This window comes from Stenella coeruleoalba (assembly GCF_951394435.1).
Source record: "Stenella coeruleoalba genome assembly, chromosome: 19".
Lineage (NCBI taxonomy): Eukaryota > Metazoa > Chordata > Mammalia > Artiodactyla > Delphinidae > Stenella > Stenella coeruleoalba.
In genome coordinates, this window is record NC_137165.1 from 30,594,144 (window position 1) to 30,608,643 (window position 14,500).

Consider the following 14,500-nt stretch of genomic DNA (forward strand, 5'->3'; position numbering starts at 1 on the left):
GCGGCTGGGCCCGTGAGCCATGGCCGCTGAGCCTGTGCGTCCCGAGCCTGCGCGTCCCGAGCCTGCGCGTCCCGAGCCTGCGCGTCCCGAGCCTGTGCTCCGCAACGGGAGGGGCCACAGCAGTGAGAGGCCCGCGTACCGCAAAAAAAAAAAAAAAAAAAAAAAAATGTCAGTAAGAAGCGGCAGCACACTCAGTTGTTTTTTTGTTTCTTCTTGTGTTGTGTTGTTAAGGCAGACATCACCTATGAGTTCTCATACGTACGAAATTTTGACTATACCCTGAAAGTTTTATTCTCTTCAACGTGACAGTAAAGTACATTCAAGTCCTTTAGATCTTAAAGTAACCCCTTTGGGGGTTGGCAACGCATGCCAGTTGAGCAGTAAGCATCTGTCATCTATCCTTCATTAATATTAATTATAGGTGGCCAGCAGCTCAGGGGAACAAAGTCCTGTGGGTGAGAGTTTCCTAAATTCGACCTTCCTGACTTTACAGGTATTCAAGGTGGTTCTTTTCAGAAGCCAGTCTGAATTTGATTTTGATTACTTCAGCAATCAAAAGGGAAGGAATAAACAGGTCCAACCTTAAGAACATGCTGGATTGGAGGTTAGGTTGCCCAGGCCAGGAGAGACCCGGCTGGAATGCTGTAGGACTGTGGAATGTTCTGGTGCCCATTATCTGCCTGGAGCTCAGGTTACCAGACCGTTCCTACTCACCTGGCCTGTCTCCCAGGGCCCCTTCCTCTTCTCACACATCCAAAATTGGGAAAGTGAGGGGATGGGGCAATGTTGCCAAAGACAAGTTTGCCTTCTTAGGATTTAATGTGGAATTTTTCTGACATTAAGCCTCTTGTTCTAACCTCAGGGGCCCCATGAGTGTGGCTGGACAGCGAAACCGGGAGCCAGGGCTCAGGCACAGTCACTGAGGTAAGCCAGGCCCTGGGCTTGCACCCTTCCTCTGCCCGGTCTGAACTGGAGACCCTGCCTCGCTGTGAGAGGTGACAGCCCAAGGCTGGCAGCAGTGACAGCACAAGCCCATTGTTCCTTGAATTATACCCTCAGGGGGCTGGAAGGGAGCCAAAGTGACACATAGGCCACGGCAGGGGGATGGATCCCAGCAGGAAGCCAGGCCTTGGGAAGAGGATGCGCTCCAGGAGAGCGAGGAGGCCATGACCCTGCCATGAGCTGGAGCGGGGCCATTTCACCTCACTTGGCAGGAGCCAGGGGAAGCTGGTGCTAAAGCTCAGGGTCCTCCTCTCTCCCCGTGTTTAATATTCTAGAGATAATCCTGAGCATGTCTAGAGTTTCAACTGAGCACGCCGGGAGGGGGTTTGAGGAACAGTGGGCATTTCCTGCAGAATTCTTTAGCAGGAGAGACGGGACCATCATCCTCTCCTGCTGTTCTGCACCCCTCCTGAGGCCACAGTCTCCGGCTCTGCTCTCCTGGAAGAAGCCCAGCCCTGCAGCTCCACACCCATTTCCATCTTCCCACACCTTTATTTCACGTAACTGTAGAAGGCTTGAGAGTTTACGAAGTTCTGCCACACCAGCATCTTGGTGGCATTCTGCCCCCCAAAGCATCCTTGGTGCCAGTACGATTATCCCCATGACATAGATGGGGGAGCATTCCTTTGTTCATTCACTGTGTATCAACAAATACACTTTCAAGGACCTATTAGGCTCCAGACCCTGTGCTGGGACTGAGTGTGGCTTAGAAGGGTTAAGTGACCTGCCCAAAGTCGCAGTCACACAGGGAGCATCAGGATTTGAACACAATTCTTTTGACTGAGGCCTCGAGAGGAAAGAAGGCAGAGAGCTCTTCCTCCCAATGCACCCGGGTGGCACCCTAAGCCTTGTGCTCCTCTGACCTAGCATCCCGGGTGACCAGAGGCAGAGGGGTCCCACGACCCACCTGCAGACCAGCCAGGGACAAATGGAGGGAGACGGGCACTGGACAGGGGGAAGGACAATGAATAGATCTTTCTGGCTCTCCGGACCGCACTCCCATCCGACCCACCATTTCAGCCCTGGTACCCACGACCTCCTGCCCTTCATTGGGAGGAGGACAAGAGAGAGTTCCAGAAACTCCTGCCCCAACTGCTGAGCAGCCCCGGGTCCCAGAAACAATGTCTCTGAGGTCTTCTTCTGCTGGGCCTCTAGGTTGTGACCCTCTAGCTTCCCTCCACAATCTGGGGTGCAGGGGGGAGAAAGAAAGGAGAAAAGTTTAACATAAGGAGGGCAGGGGAGCAACAATGAGGAAGGAAAGAAGGGACAGAAGGAATGCCATTAAGAAACTGGTTTCTACACACACACACAAACACACACACACGTACACACACACTATCTGCCTAAGCAATAACTAAAGAAAAGCAGTTTTTCAGTGCAACCTACCAGCGATGGGTAAGTTCCAATAGTGGACAAGTTTGCAGGCTGGTGTTTGGTTTCCTCCTTTGTCTTCTTTGATTGATTGATTGACTGATTGATTGATTGGGTGCTAGAAGGCTGGAAGAAGATAAAGGAGATGGTAACTATTAGAGGGGAAGGGTTGAGAAAAGATAAATGGTTAAACAAGCGGCTGGTGAAAAGGTACTCGACACCACTGTTTGGTTTCTTCTGCATTTTGATCTAAAGCACATTCGTCTCCACCCAGTGGGAATCAACAGTTGCTGAGGCCTTCAAGCAGGGAGAGCAAAGACACATCTGATTTGTTCACGCTCATTTGCTCACAACTCCAAGAGGTAGATGTGAGTATTCCTGTTTTACAGATAAGGAAATTGAGGCACAAGCTATTCATTCACTCACTCCCCTAACGTCACAAGACAAAGCCATCTATCTGGGTTTCAAACCCAGGTCTGTCTCTGCAAAGGCCCGGGTTTTTTCCACTACTCCGCGCTGCTCCCCTGCCTGCAGCATTTTCTCCCTCCATCCTCCGGAGCAAATTCGCAGATGTGTCACTGACTGGAGGAGGTTAGAGAACACTGCTCTGGGCAGGGTCCCCAGGGGCTCAGCACCAGTTAGGGTCCTTCCCCTTCTGCTCCTATTATGATGCAGACAGTGCTGGATTCCCCGCCCCCTACCCGGTAAGTCTTTGTCATCTGCCCTGAGGCCCATCCGCTCCCATCTCTACCCTATCCCAGGCACCCCAGGACCTCAGCTTCCTAAATCTCAGGCAGAACACCATTTTACAAGGACACTCTCCAACCTTGAAAGGCAAGGTACCCCGAGGCAAGGAAATAAAAATGATTGTGGCCGATCAGCATGAGAGTGCAGCGCCATCTAGCGGTGCTGGGGCCAAGGTCCCAGGCGGTGACATTTTCAAACAATCGATATCTCATTATTAACCATAATCACAACCTGATGTTTACTTTTGGAGAAATGTTCAGCAGCAAGGGATGCAAGTGCACTTTTCTGCATGTTTCAAGAGGTCTGCGATCCTAAATGCCACAATGACTATTAAACAGTGTCCTGCCCATGAGCAAACAGGAGGGAGCAGAGATTGATCGTATGTCTTTTCATCTAAGCTGCTCACCAAAAACAAAGCATCCATTGAAGCGACTGACCTTTCACTAACTGCTGGAAAGAAAATGCTTGATAAATAATAAATAGACCACTACTGGCTGTTACTTAGAATCATCTTTTAATTAAAAGAACTGAGCAACTAGAAGGTCAGGTGACTGACATTTAAGTTCCAGTCCAGGAAAAGCATCAATCGAGGGTAAAACTATCCCCCCGATGTAATTTCATTGTCAGCTAACATTTAACGAAAATCCCTTCTCTGTAATCTGCCCCGATGGTGGGGGGTAGGGGGTGAGCCAGGGAGGCGGCATTTGTAGGGAACATAGCACTTAACTTCCGGCCTCCTTTGCCTTCCCCTAGCAACCTTTTCATTTTCATGCTGCAGCAATAAACACTTGTCTGGTTCAGCGTCTCCACAGAAACTGCTCCAGTGCTGGGCTCATCCAATCGGAGACCCACTTGCCACACTGAGCGCTACCCTAGGAGTGACAGGAAAACCATTTCCTGCCTTTTCCACAGGAGGGCAGGTGCCCTTCCTCCATCAGCTAAGGTGACCTCAACCAAGCTGCTCACTGAACATGCTCAGGCATCCATCTCGTCGAGCACCATCAAAGGCTCAAAACACACGATTAACCCAGCCAGCTGGTCCTCCACCCTTTGGCTGTTCTGGAATAGAACGCAGGAACACAGGGACCAGGAACAAAGTAATAACCTTGCCCCCACCCTCCCCACCCCCCAAACACACACGACTCACCTTTCCTTGTTCCTAGCTCCACGGTGCCAGCCTGCTTCCATTATCGGAGCCACACCATGTCACATGCCCCAGGTCCCAGTAGTCAGGGAAACAGACCGCCTGGTTCTGAGCAAGGCTTGGTCAGAGCTGAGAGCCTAGAAGGATGGATAAGGCCGCACAAGGCTAGCGTGCCTCAGCTGGGTGCCCAAGAACAGAGGCAGGCACCAGTGCTAGCCTCAGAGAAAATCTCGTCATCCCACCTGAATGACTTTGTTTAAAAAAAGAATCTGTTGAATGTTTTCAAGTGGCAAGCCATCATTTATTTAGGGGGAAGGGTATCATTCTAACAAAATCAGGAATCCTTTGGAGGCACAGGTTTTCTGTAATTCCACATTCACTATCAGGAAAACAGGACATTAAATATTATATAGACAGTCCCCGACTTACGATGGCTTGACTGACAATTCTTACACTTTACAATGGTGCAAAAATACGCATTCAGTAGACACCGCACTTTGATTTTTGAATTTTGATCTTCTCCCAACCTAGCAATATGCACTGTGATACTCTTTTCTTTTCTTTTCTTTTCTTTTTTTTTTTTGCGGTACACAGGCCCCTCACTGTTGTGGCCTCTCCCGTTGCGGAGCACAGGCTCCGGACGTGCAGGCTCAGCGGCCATGGCTCACGGGCCCAGCCGCTCCGCAGCATGTGGGATCTTCCCGGACCGGGGCACGAACCCGTGTCCCCTGCATCAGCAGGCGGACTCCCAACCACTGCGCCACCAGGGAAGCCCTGCACTGTAATACTCTTTTGTGACGCTGGGCAGGGCAGCTCCCAGTCAACCATGAAATCACGAGGGTAAACAACTGATACACTGACAACCATTCCGTCTTTCACTTTCAGTACAGTACTTAACAAATTACATGAGATATTTGACACTTTATATAAAAACAGGCTTTGTGTTGGATGATTTTGCCCAAGTGTAGGCTAATGGAAGTGTTCTGAGCATGTTTAAGGTAGGTTGGGCTAAGCTCTTATGTTCAGTAGCTTAGGTGTATTAAATGCATTTTTAACTTATGATATTTTCAACTTATGACGTGTTTATTGGGACTTAACCCCATCGTAAGTTGAGGAAGACTACACAAAATTACAAAAGACTTGTGCTTGCCTTTTAAGGACACACAATCAAGGATCGGTTCTACCCAACAAAAGCAAAAGAACTCTGTAAAACCTGGTGAATCTGGGACCACTTAAACAAGCCTCTCTATTTAAATGATGGACGATGCAGGACCTGTTTCATCTGCTGACCTTCTTGTTCCCCCGTCCTGGCTCGGTCCCCACACCCTGTGTCTCTCTACCCTCCCCCTGGAGAGCTCATTCATTCTCCTGGCTCCAACCCTTACCTGTGCTAAGGTTTCCTCCGCATCTCCCAGACACCCAACCGATCTCTGTCTGCCACTTGAACATTGAGCCACGACCTCTAACACAGCATGTTGAGAACTGAAGTTCTCTTCCCCACCTTGCTGTCTGTTAGTGATATCGTTATTCTTCTGGTCACTCAGGTTTGCAACCTTGAAATCCCTGCCTTCAAGTGGGATGGCTACAGAGACCAAAGTCTTTCTGACATGTCTCTTCTTCCCTCCCTCCCTGCCAACTCCCCCAACCCTATTCTTTATGTCACATCTGGGTGAACCTTCCTCTGACCTGACAGTTTTCATGATGTGTTACTTCCTCGCTCAAACTTCCTTATACCCACTCAAGTCCTCTGTGTAGTTCTCGAGGCCACCATGATCTGATCCCATCCTATCTGCTCAAACCTGTTTTCCACTGCTCAAGAGAGTAAGAAAGGCACCTGTCACACATGCTACAAGTGAGTTTTGCATTCATTATCTCAAGTAATTCTCACAGTACTAACTGGAAGCCAAAGAGGCAAACGTCATCCCTGTTTTGTAGTCAGAGAGATGGTGACAGGCACAAGGTCACACCAGTAAAAACTGGAACAACCAGAACTAGAACCCAGACCTTCAGACTTGTCTGGTGCAAACTTCACTGTAACCTGGACACGTGCCTTCCTTGGCTTCAGCTCAGCAAACCCACACGGAGGGTCTACTCCTGATTCAATGACGTAGTGCATACAAACAAGAATTTCTGCTGTTGTTCACACTCTCAACAGGGAGAGGACAGTTACCTCTGGCATGGAGGACCAGGGTCAACCAGGCAGGAGTACAAAGAGCGGACCCAGGGTATGAATACAGTGAGCGCAGCCTGGAAGTGTCTCGACAGGGACTTGAGACTCAGTTTGGATGTTGGTAAACCTTGCGAGCAGAGATAGCTTTTGAAAGGGCTGTGAAGGTGTGGTTTCTAAACACTGCGGTGGCAGGGAGGTGCTCCTGGCAAAAGAAACAGCGCACACACTTCACGTCCCACCTGCCCTTCAAGGCTCTCCAGGCAGTGGTCCTAGACTAGTCCAGGGCTCATCCCTCTCCCCGACTCTCTACACTTCCGTAATTCAAAACGATTCCTGTTCATCTTGTTTTGAAAGTCACTCTTATCTTCCCAACTAGATTTTAAGCTCCTTAAAGAAGGCCGAGAATGAGGTCATACTTCCATTCTCTCCAAACACTATAGGGACCTGGTGATGGCTTTTGCCCACACTGACCATGGAAAGAGTTCTGAATTCCCCAAGGAAGCTTCACACCTTTGACAATGTTTTGTTTTTTTCTTTTTAAAGATTTCCCATCCTGGCTTTCTCAGAAGCCTAGACTTTGGTCACCCACCCCCCTAGCAGCTGCCAGTGGGGAGGGGGGTGGCTGTTCAGGGATCCTTCTGTTTGGGGCGCTGGGGCTCCTGGGTTCTCTCTCTGGCTCGGGATGGGGGACAGGGAAGGCGGGAGCACGCTCACAACCCAGCCCCGCAGCACGCAGACCTCTCCTCATATCGTGCAACCCAACCCGGCTCTGTGGGAACTGGCAGCCGCCACCCAGCCGCTCACAATGACATTCCCTTTGACTGTGTTTTGATCACTGAGGTTCAACCTAAAGGTTTGCTACGCGTCCATACGAAGGATCTCTGAGACATTAAGTGGAAAACAAGGTACAGAACAGTATACGCTGTGTCCCCCTGTACACACTCAAAATTATTTCTGGAAAGAAAGGTGATAGTGGTGGCCGCAGGGAAGGGAAAATGGGAGGGGAAGGGAAAATGGGAGGGCCAGGGAACAGGAGTGGAAAGATTGACTTTTCACCTTCAAGTTTTGAACCATGAGCATGTATAACTTTTTGTTTAATTATGCAACAAATAATTTTTTTAAACGTCTTCATTTCTGTGACAAAGAAACCACCTTGGGCTTCCCTGGTGGCGCAGTGGTTGAGAGTCCACCTGCCGATGCAGGGGACACGGGTTCGTGCCCCAGTCCGGGAGGATCCCGCATGCCGCAGAGCGGCTGGGCCCGTGAGCCATGGCCGCTCAGCCTGCGCATCCGGAGCCTGTGCTCTGCAACGGGAGAGGCCACAGCAGTGAGAGGCCCGCGTACCGCAAAAAAATAAATAAATAAAAATTTAAAAAAAAGAAACCACCTTTTAAATCCCAGAAAGATAAGGTTTCTGAGCATGAGGGAGCCACGATCGCTCTTCTGAGAACAGAACCAACTGCTCCACCTGCCGCAGTCTTCCTCCCAAGGCCAGGCCCGGTATCTGGCACCCAATGGTTGCCTAATGTCGAATGGATGTAATTTACTTCCCCATCTAAATGTAAAGCATTCCCTAAACAAGAGGAATTGTACAACAGTGATAAAGGCGTGGGGGAGAAGCAGCATGGCTGAGAATGGCTTTTGCCTCATGTACTCATCGACCTTCCATTACCTGAGCACCATGTGCAAGGTGTACAGTCTGTGGGGTGTGGGCCCCGCCCTTGACATGCCAGGAGACAGAAGAGACTGCACACAGGAACAGGGGGGAAAGCTACACAAGTTTTAAAGTAAGAAGTTTCTGGAGCAGCAAATTACTGATAGCTGAAGGGTGTTTTATTTATTCAGTAAAAGATAAGGAAATGAAGAGAGCAGGAGAGTTGGTAAAAACTCGTAAGCACACCCTGACACCAGGGAGGAAGGCGGATGCCGGTGAAGAGCGCCATCCCTCTTGGCAACCCAGTTACCTACAGAGAAGTCATCTGAATTCAGTCTTCAGCGGGATGTAATCATTCATTCACTCAACAAATCTTTCCTGAGCAGCCTACTACCTGCAGGTCTATGCTAACCATCTCCAGCACTCAATCCATGAGATTAAAGTGATAGTCTCGGCCTTGGCCCATCATCAATGATAGGTCCTCATTCTCACTGCAAAGCACAAGTCAGCCTGGCCTCTCAAGCAGAAAGTACAAAGATTAGCTGCAGACACAGTTGGCCAGGGAACCACACCTGATGTGCAAGTAAAGTCAGATGGATCAAGAGAAGAGAAACGGGCTTCCCTGGTGGCACAGTGGTTGAGAGTCTGCCTGCTGATGCAGGGGACACGGGTTCGTGCCCCGGTCCGGGAAGATCCCACATATCACGGAGCGGCTAGGCCCGAGAGCCATGGCCGCTGAGCCTGCGCGTCCGGAGCCTGTGCTCCGCAGCGGGAGAGGCCACAGCAGTGAGAGGCCCGCGTACCACAAAAAAAATAAAAATAAAAAAAAAAGAGAGAGAAGAGGAACATACCAGAGAATCAAATGTGAACACAAAACCCCAAGCAAACCTACTAAGAATGAGTCCCACTCAAACAATACTTACAAAGGTTTCCTCATGCTATTTACAGTTTTAAAGTAAATTTACTTTATAAGCACCGAGGAATTCTTTGTTTAATACGGCCCTAACATAAAAGTTCACATAACTGCTTCTTCAAACCATGATACAGAGCTTTATGACAACCTGGAAGTGGAAACCAAGAGAAGGCAAACGTGATGCCTTAGAGATCGAGAAACATTTACACAGTTCAACTGTTAAAAACAGTACAACATTCACACAGTGAATCCAGTCTGGATGTCAGTGTACACAGCATACAATTCTTCAGGGAGGTGAGAGGCCTGTCGACTGCTCTCCAGGTGCCCCCAAATGCTGGGCCTGTGGATCTTCTTTCAGAGACTGGTTCTCCTCCAACGCAGTCTGGGGCTCGACACCCATGGGTTCAGATTTCCAGGAAATGTGACTACCATCCTGTTGCTTAAAAGACCAGATATAAGTACGTCACACAGATGTTATGACTTTCACTCAATCAGCTGAAGCTATATGACTAGCACATTCTATCACTGACTCAAAAATCTAACATTAATATCTCAGGTCAAATTTGATTACAACAAATAATAAACATGATAAAAGTCTCTACAGAACCACAATTTTAAAAGCCCTCGTGACAACTCACTTGTTCCAAGCCGCAGTCCTTACCACAAAAATCTAGTCTATTCAATCTAACGGTATTTGACCTGGAGCCACGGTCGGGGAAAGAAAACCAAGCCTTCCTTTAACCTCTGACAAACAGACAACCAATCCTAGTAACAGTTTTGCTAACAAAATACTCACAGTCCTTGCCTCTCCTACTCGTCTTAAAATGACACCTTCTGCCAATAAAGCCTTCCCTGCTTCCACAAATAACTTCTCTTCATCTGTTTCTCCAAGTTTCTGTAGCTCAATGTACTTCTCCACAAACCTAGAATTCCAAGCAGTCACATCTTCAGTCTGTATGTTGAGAGTCGTCAAGACATGCTATTACACAGTCCTGAGTATTCCCTTAAGAGAACTTCCTAGGGAGTTTGGGATTGACACGTACACACTGCTCTATTTAAAACAGATAACCAACAAGGACCTACGGTTTAAAAAAAGAGTTAATTAAAAAAAAAGAGATCTTCCTATAGGAACATCTTTTTCCTCAAGTGGAATGCAACAAAACCCCTCAAATTGACAACTAAATCCTAAAAAAAGAAAGGTAACCAAAGACTTATGGAATGGCTTACCGTTGACAGGTAGACTTGAAGTTTGGATTGAACAGATCAAAAGCTTTTGGACCAGATCCATAGGTTGAATAAAATTTCCTAGAAAGTACAAAACAATACAATATAAATCTCCAGTTATAGATCATGGCCAAGAATGGAGGAAAGAATAACTGCTGGGCCCTGAGGAAGCGAGTACAACATGACCTACAGACCTTTTTAGTTCGTTTTAAATAAGCAGTGCAGGCACATGGTAAATACATCAAATGTTACAGAAAGGTATCCAGTGAAAAGTAACACTCCCCCTCACCTCTGCACCCTAAACTCCCAGTTCCCCTCCCCTTAAGCAACGCTAACCCGTTTCTTGTGTATCCACCCAGGAATGTTCTACAACCGTACATGCATCTATCATTCCCTGTCCCCAGCCACGCTGTTTAACCCCAAGGATAGTAAACACATCTTCCCTTTTTACTTAATATTTCTCAGAGATCATTTCAAATCGGGGCACGTAGATTGTTTCTAGTCCTTTGCTACTTTAGACAGTGTTGCAATGATTACCTTTATCTATATTTCTTAGTGTACCGTGCAAATAAGCCTGTGGAATAATTTCATAAAAATGGTATTGCTGGGTCAAGGTATGTGCCTTTGTAATTTGGCCTTGCAAACTGCCAGAATGCTTGCCAAAGGGGCTGTGCCAACTTATACCCACACCGGGAAGGCAGGAGACCGCCTATTTCTATACACCCGCACCTAATTGTATCTCCTGACGTTTTGACCTTTGTCCATCTGACAGGTGAAATATTATAATTCATTGTAGTTCTGCTTTTCTTATGAAACAGGTTGAACATCTTTTCATGTTTAAAAGCAAATGAATTTCCTCTTCTGTGACCTGTCCACGTTCATTGCCTATTTTTCCTTTTGGTCTTTCTCTTGACTCATAAGCAAACTTTATAGCAATATAAACAGGAATTAGCCCTCTGTCATACATGTTGCAAAATTTTTTCCCAGTATGTCACCTGACTTTTGATTTTGCTTATGGTAGTTTTTGTGTGCAGACATTTTAATATTTTCATCTATGGCTTCTGGGTTTTTATATCATGCTTAGGTAGGCTTTTATCACAGAGATTATTTTTTAAATTACCCCATAGTTTCTTCTAGAACTTTTAGGACTTCACTTATTACATTTAGGTTTTGATAAACCTGAAATTTATTTTGTTGTTTTAAGTTCTTAAAAATATCAAAAACACCAAAAAAAAAAAAAAAAGGCCGAAAAGATAAAGGTTCAAAAAACGATTTAAGTATAAGGTGTTATTATTTTGGCCTGAACGGCAATAAAAGAGGAAGCAGTAAAATATTCCACATTCTCCAGTGACCATCACCCAGTTCCACTGCTACGCACACAGTAGAAGCACAAATGATTTTAATATGTAAATGACCTTGAAAGCATCCTGACCGAGAGCATGCAATGGACCTGAGCAGAAAACTACTGAAGAAGTATTTAATGCCCCAAAGATCTCTGAAAATTTACAAGCAGAGCCAGAACATACTTGTTCTCCTACCTCAAAGGAGTGTCGTGGGAGAAAAAAAAAAAAAGATTCGTCAAGTGAAAGGTGCCCGGACCTCAATAGAGAAAATGACTTTATAAATTGTTTTCTTACATCCAGGAATAGGTATAAGAATAAGGTATGTGTATTAATTTCAATTAGGCACAATCTCTGATCTTAACATTTAAAGACGAAAGAAACTGTACACACTCTGGATACTAAAAACTGACATCCGTATTTGAGGGAAAGGGCTTTGTCAGTGAATTCCCAGTAAGCTGACCTTGAGCCTCATTGTTCTCATGACTAAAATGGAGACAAGGATACCGACCAACCCTGCAGGGTTGAAGACAGACCTAAATGAGATAACGTTGGTTAAGGGCTTAACACGGTGCCAGCCACCAAACAGATGTGCAGAAACAGGTAGCTATCATTGCAATGATCAGTCAGTTGTTGGGCTCCAGATTCTACTTCTCCGAACTTCTGCTTCTCTCACATGGGTGAGGGGCTCTGATTCCCTAATCCGGCTAGATAGACAAGACCGGCTTCACAGAGCAAGCCCAGACTCAATTCCTATTTAAGTTGTCAGACTGCTGGCTAAACCTTTCCTTCTAAAGTTCTGCAGCCTCCTGTCCACCATACGGGCCCGGCACTCACGCTCTAATCCGATCCTCGTGGTAGAAAATGTCCTGGATGTGAGCTTTCGCTTTGCCGTATCGCAAGTGGGGCCTTCGGAAGACCGGCTCCCTCAGTGGCGGGAAGGCATTATATATGTCAAACCAGAGGGGCTTCTCCTTCAACACACCAGCCCGCATCAGGTCCCGCGTCCTGAAGGAAGGGTAAAGAACGAAGGTCAGAGGGCTTCCCTGGTGGCACAGTGGTTAAGAATACGCCTACCAATGCAGGGGACACGGGTTCGAGCCCTGGTCCGTGAATATCCCACATGCACGGAGCAACTAAGCCCGTGTGCCACAACTACTGAGCCTGCGCTCTAGAGCCTGTGAGCCACAACTACTGAGCCCACGTTCCACACTACTGAAGCCCGGGCGCCTAGAGCCCATGCTCCGCAACAAGAGAAGCCGCCGCAATGAGAAGCCCGCGCACCACAACGAAGAGTAGCCCCTGCTCGCCGCAACTCGAAAAAAACCAGCGCACAGCAAGAAGACCCACTGCAGCCAAAAATTAATTAATTAATTTAAAACCAAGGTCAGTCAGTGAATCAGTGTAGCCGCAGCCCGGGACACCGGCGGGGTCACAGAGTCCGGAAGACACCCGGAAGGAGGGCAGGGCAGGAAGTCCCCTACCTACAGGTAAGATGTTTCCATATTCCAAACCAACCTAACAGTGCTCGGGAGTTAATCTTCCACCTTCTGATGTGCGTCCCACCCCCCTCGCCCCATCCCCGTCCCGTCAAGGAAAATGCAAAGACGGTCCAGCCAGGCCCATCAGCCCCTTCCTCCCTTCCTCTTCCTAGAGACCTCCACTCGGGGAGCGGACAGGTGCGATCTTGAATGTGAGAGCTAAGAAATTCAAGGGGTGACGTAGTCAAGCACAATTCTTCAGAAACAGGAGAGAGCACAGGAGAGGCCTGGCCGGGCTCAGACCCACCCAAGAAAGGGCGTAAAAAGGGGAGGCGCCCTCGGCCCACCCCGGCTCCGAGCACGCACCGCGAGAAAATGCTCCCCACGGTTTCCAAGCGGCTCCCCGCCATGCCCGGCGCCTCGGATCCCGTGCGGTTCCTCGTACCGGAACCGGAAGCGCCCGCAGCAGGCAAAGTGACTGTAAGTCGCGGGCCGAGCCGCGGATCTCTGGGCTACCGCCCCGGCCCCAACGGGAGGGCGGAGCCAGGCAGAAGCAAAGGATGGCCGCATCGGCACGCCATCGGCTACACGCCAGGTTCAGACAGGAGCACTCGATAGCCGAGCCGCCAGGGAGGGAGCGAGCTAAAGCCCGGCAGAAGCAATAAATGACCGATCCAGGGGAGGGGTTAATTGTGGTCGTTGGTTTACCCTCCCTGGCCTTATTGAGCCAACTCCGCCCAAGAAGACCGGGCCGTGCGGAGGGAAGATGATGGGGAGGGAGGAGGGAGGCGCAGCCTAGGTCCTGGGAGAGCCAACTAGTCTAGGAATTCGTAAGGCAGAGATAAGAGGTCACCAGCTCTAGGTACGGGCTGCACCTAATTTTGGTTGGAGCCAAAGACTGCCCGGAAGGAAACCGAGGCCCGGGGAGGAACGTCACCCGCCCAGGGTCACCCTAGAGCCCAAGCCTCCGTCCGCCGTCTCCTACAGTTTAGCGCTCCCCACTAAACCTTTTGGCCCTGGAGCGCCACCTGCATGCGCTCTAATGGGGATGCTGCGGGCAGCTAGGGTTTTCTCCCCGGGAGGCGTCGCTAGCTAGCTGTTCCTTAGAGCTTGAAAAGTGAAAGTGTCCGGAACAAACAAATTCCGAGAAGGAAACTCAAAAATCTGGGGAAGTATCCTCTCAGGATAACCTTTTGTCCCAACAGTCATACTTTGGGTAAAGTACCCCATAGAAATTAAAACACAATTTCACGAGGATATTTGTGCAGAGATCGTCATTGCAGCATTGTTTGTAATGCACCCTCCCAACCATCGAATGGGAGATGGCTGGAAAATTATGCTTCATATAATCTATGGAGTCCTATGCAGCTATTGAAATGAACGAGCTAGAGCCATACGTATTGACCTAGATGAATGCCCACGACTTATTGTTAAATGAAAAAGGAAATTGCAGA

General features: G+C 48.4%; 1 protein-coding gene across 2 annotated transcripts; it reads right to left on the minus strand.

Moving 5' to 3' along the window:
• Positions 1-5,068: 5,068 nt before the first annotated feature.
• MRPS23 (mitochondrial ribosomal protein S23) lies at positions 5,069-13,588 on the minus strand. 2 transcript variants are annotated; one of them, XM_079905025.1, is made up of 5 exons: positions 13,413-13,588; positions 12,403-12,573; positions 10,229-10,306; positions 9,798-9,924; positions 5,069-9,440 (listed from the first exon to the last, which is right to left on the minus strand). In XM_079905025.1, the coding sequence occupies exons 1-5, from the start codon at positions 13,454-13,456 to the stop codon at positions 9,288-9,290; spliced, it is 573 nt and encodes a 190-aa protein (XP_079761151.1). In that variant the 5' UTR covers positions 13,457-13,588; the 3' UTR covers positions 5,069-9,287. The 2 variants fall into 2 exon arrangements, with proteins under 2 accessions (XP_079761151.1, XP_079761152.1); XM_079905026.1 differs by lacking the exon at positions 13,413-13,588 and adding an exon at positions 13,224-13,345.
• Positions 13,589-14,500: the final 912 nt, after the last annotated feature.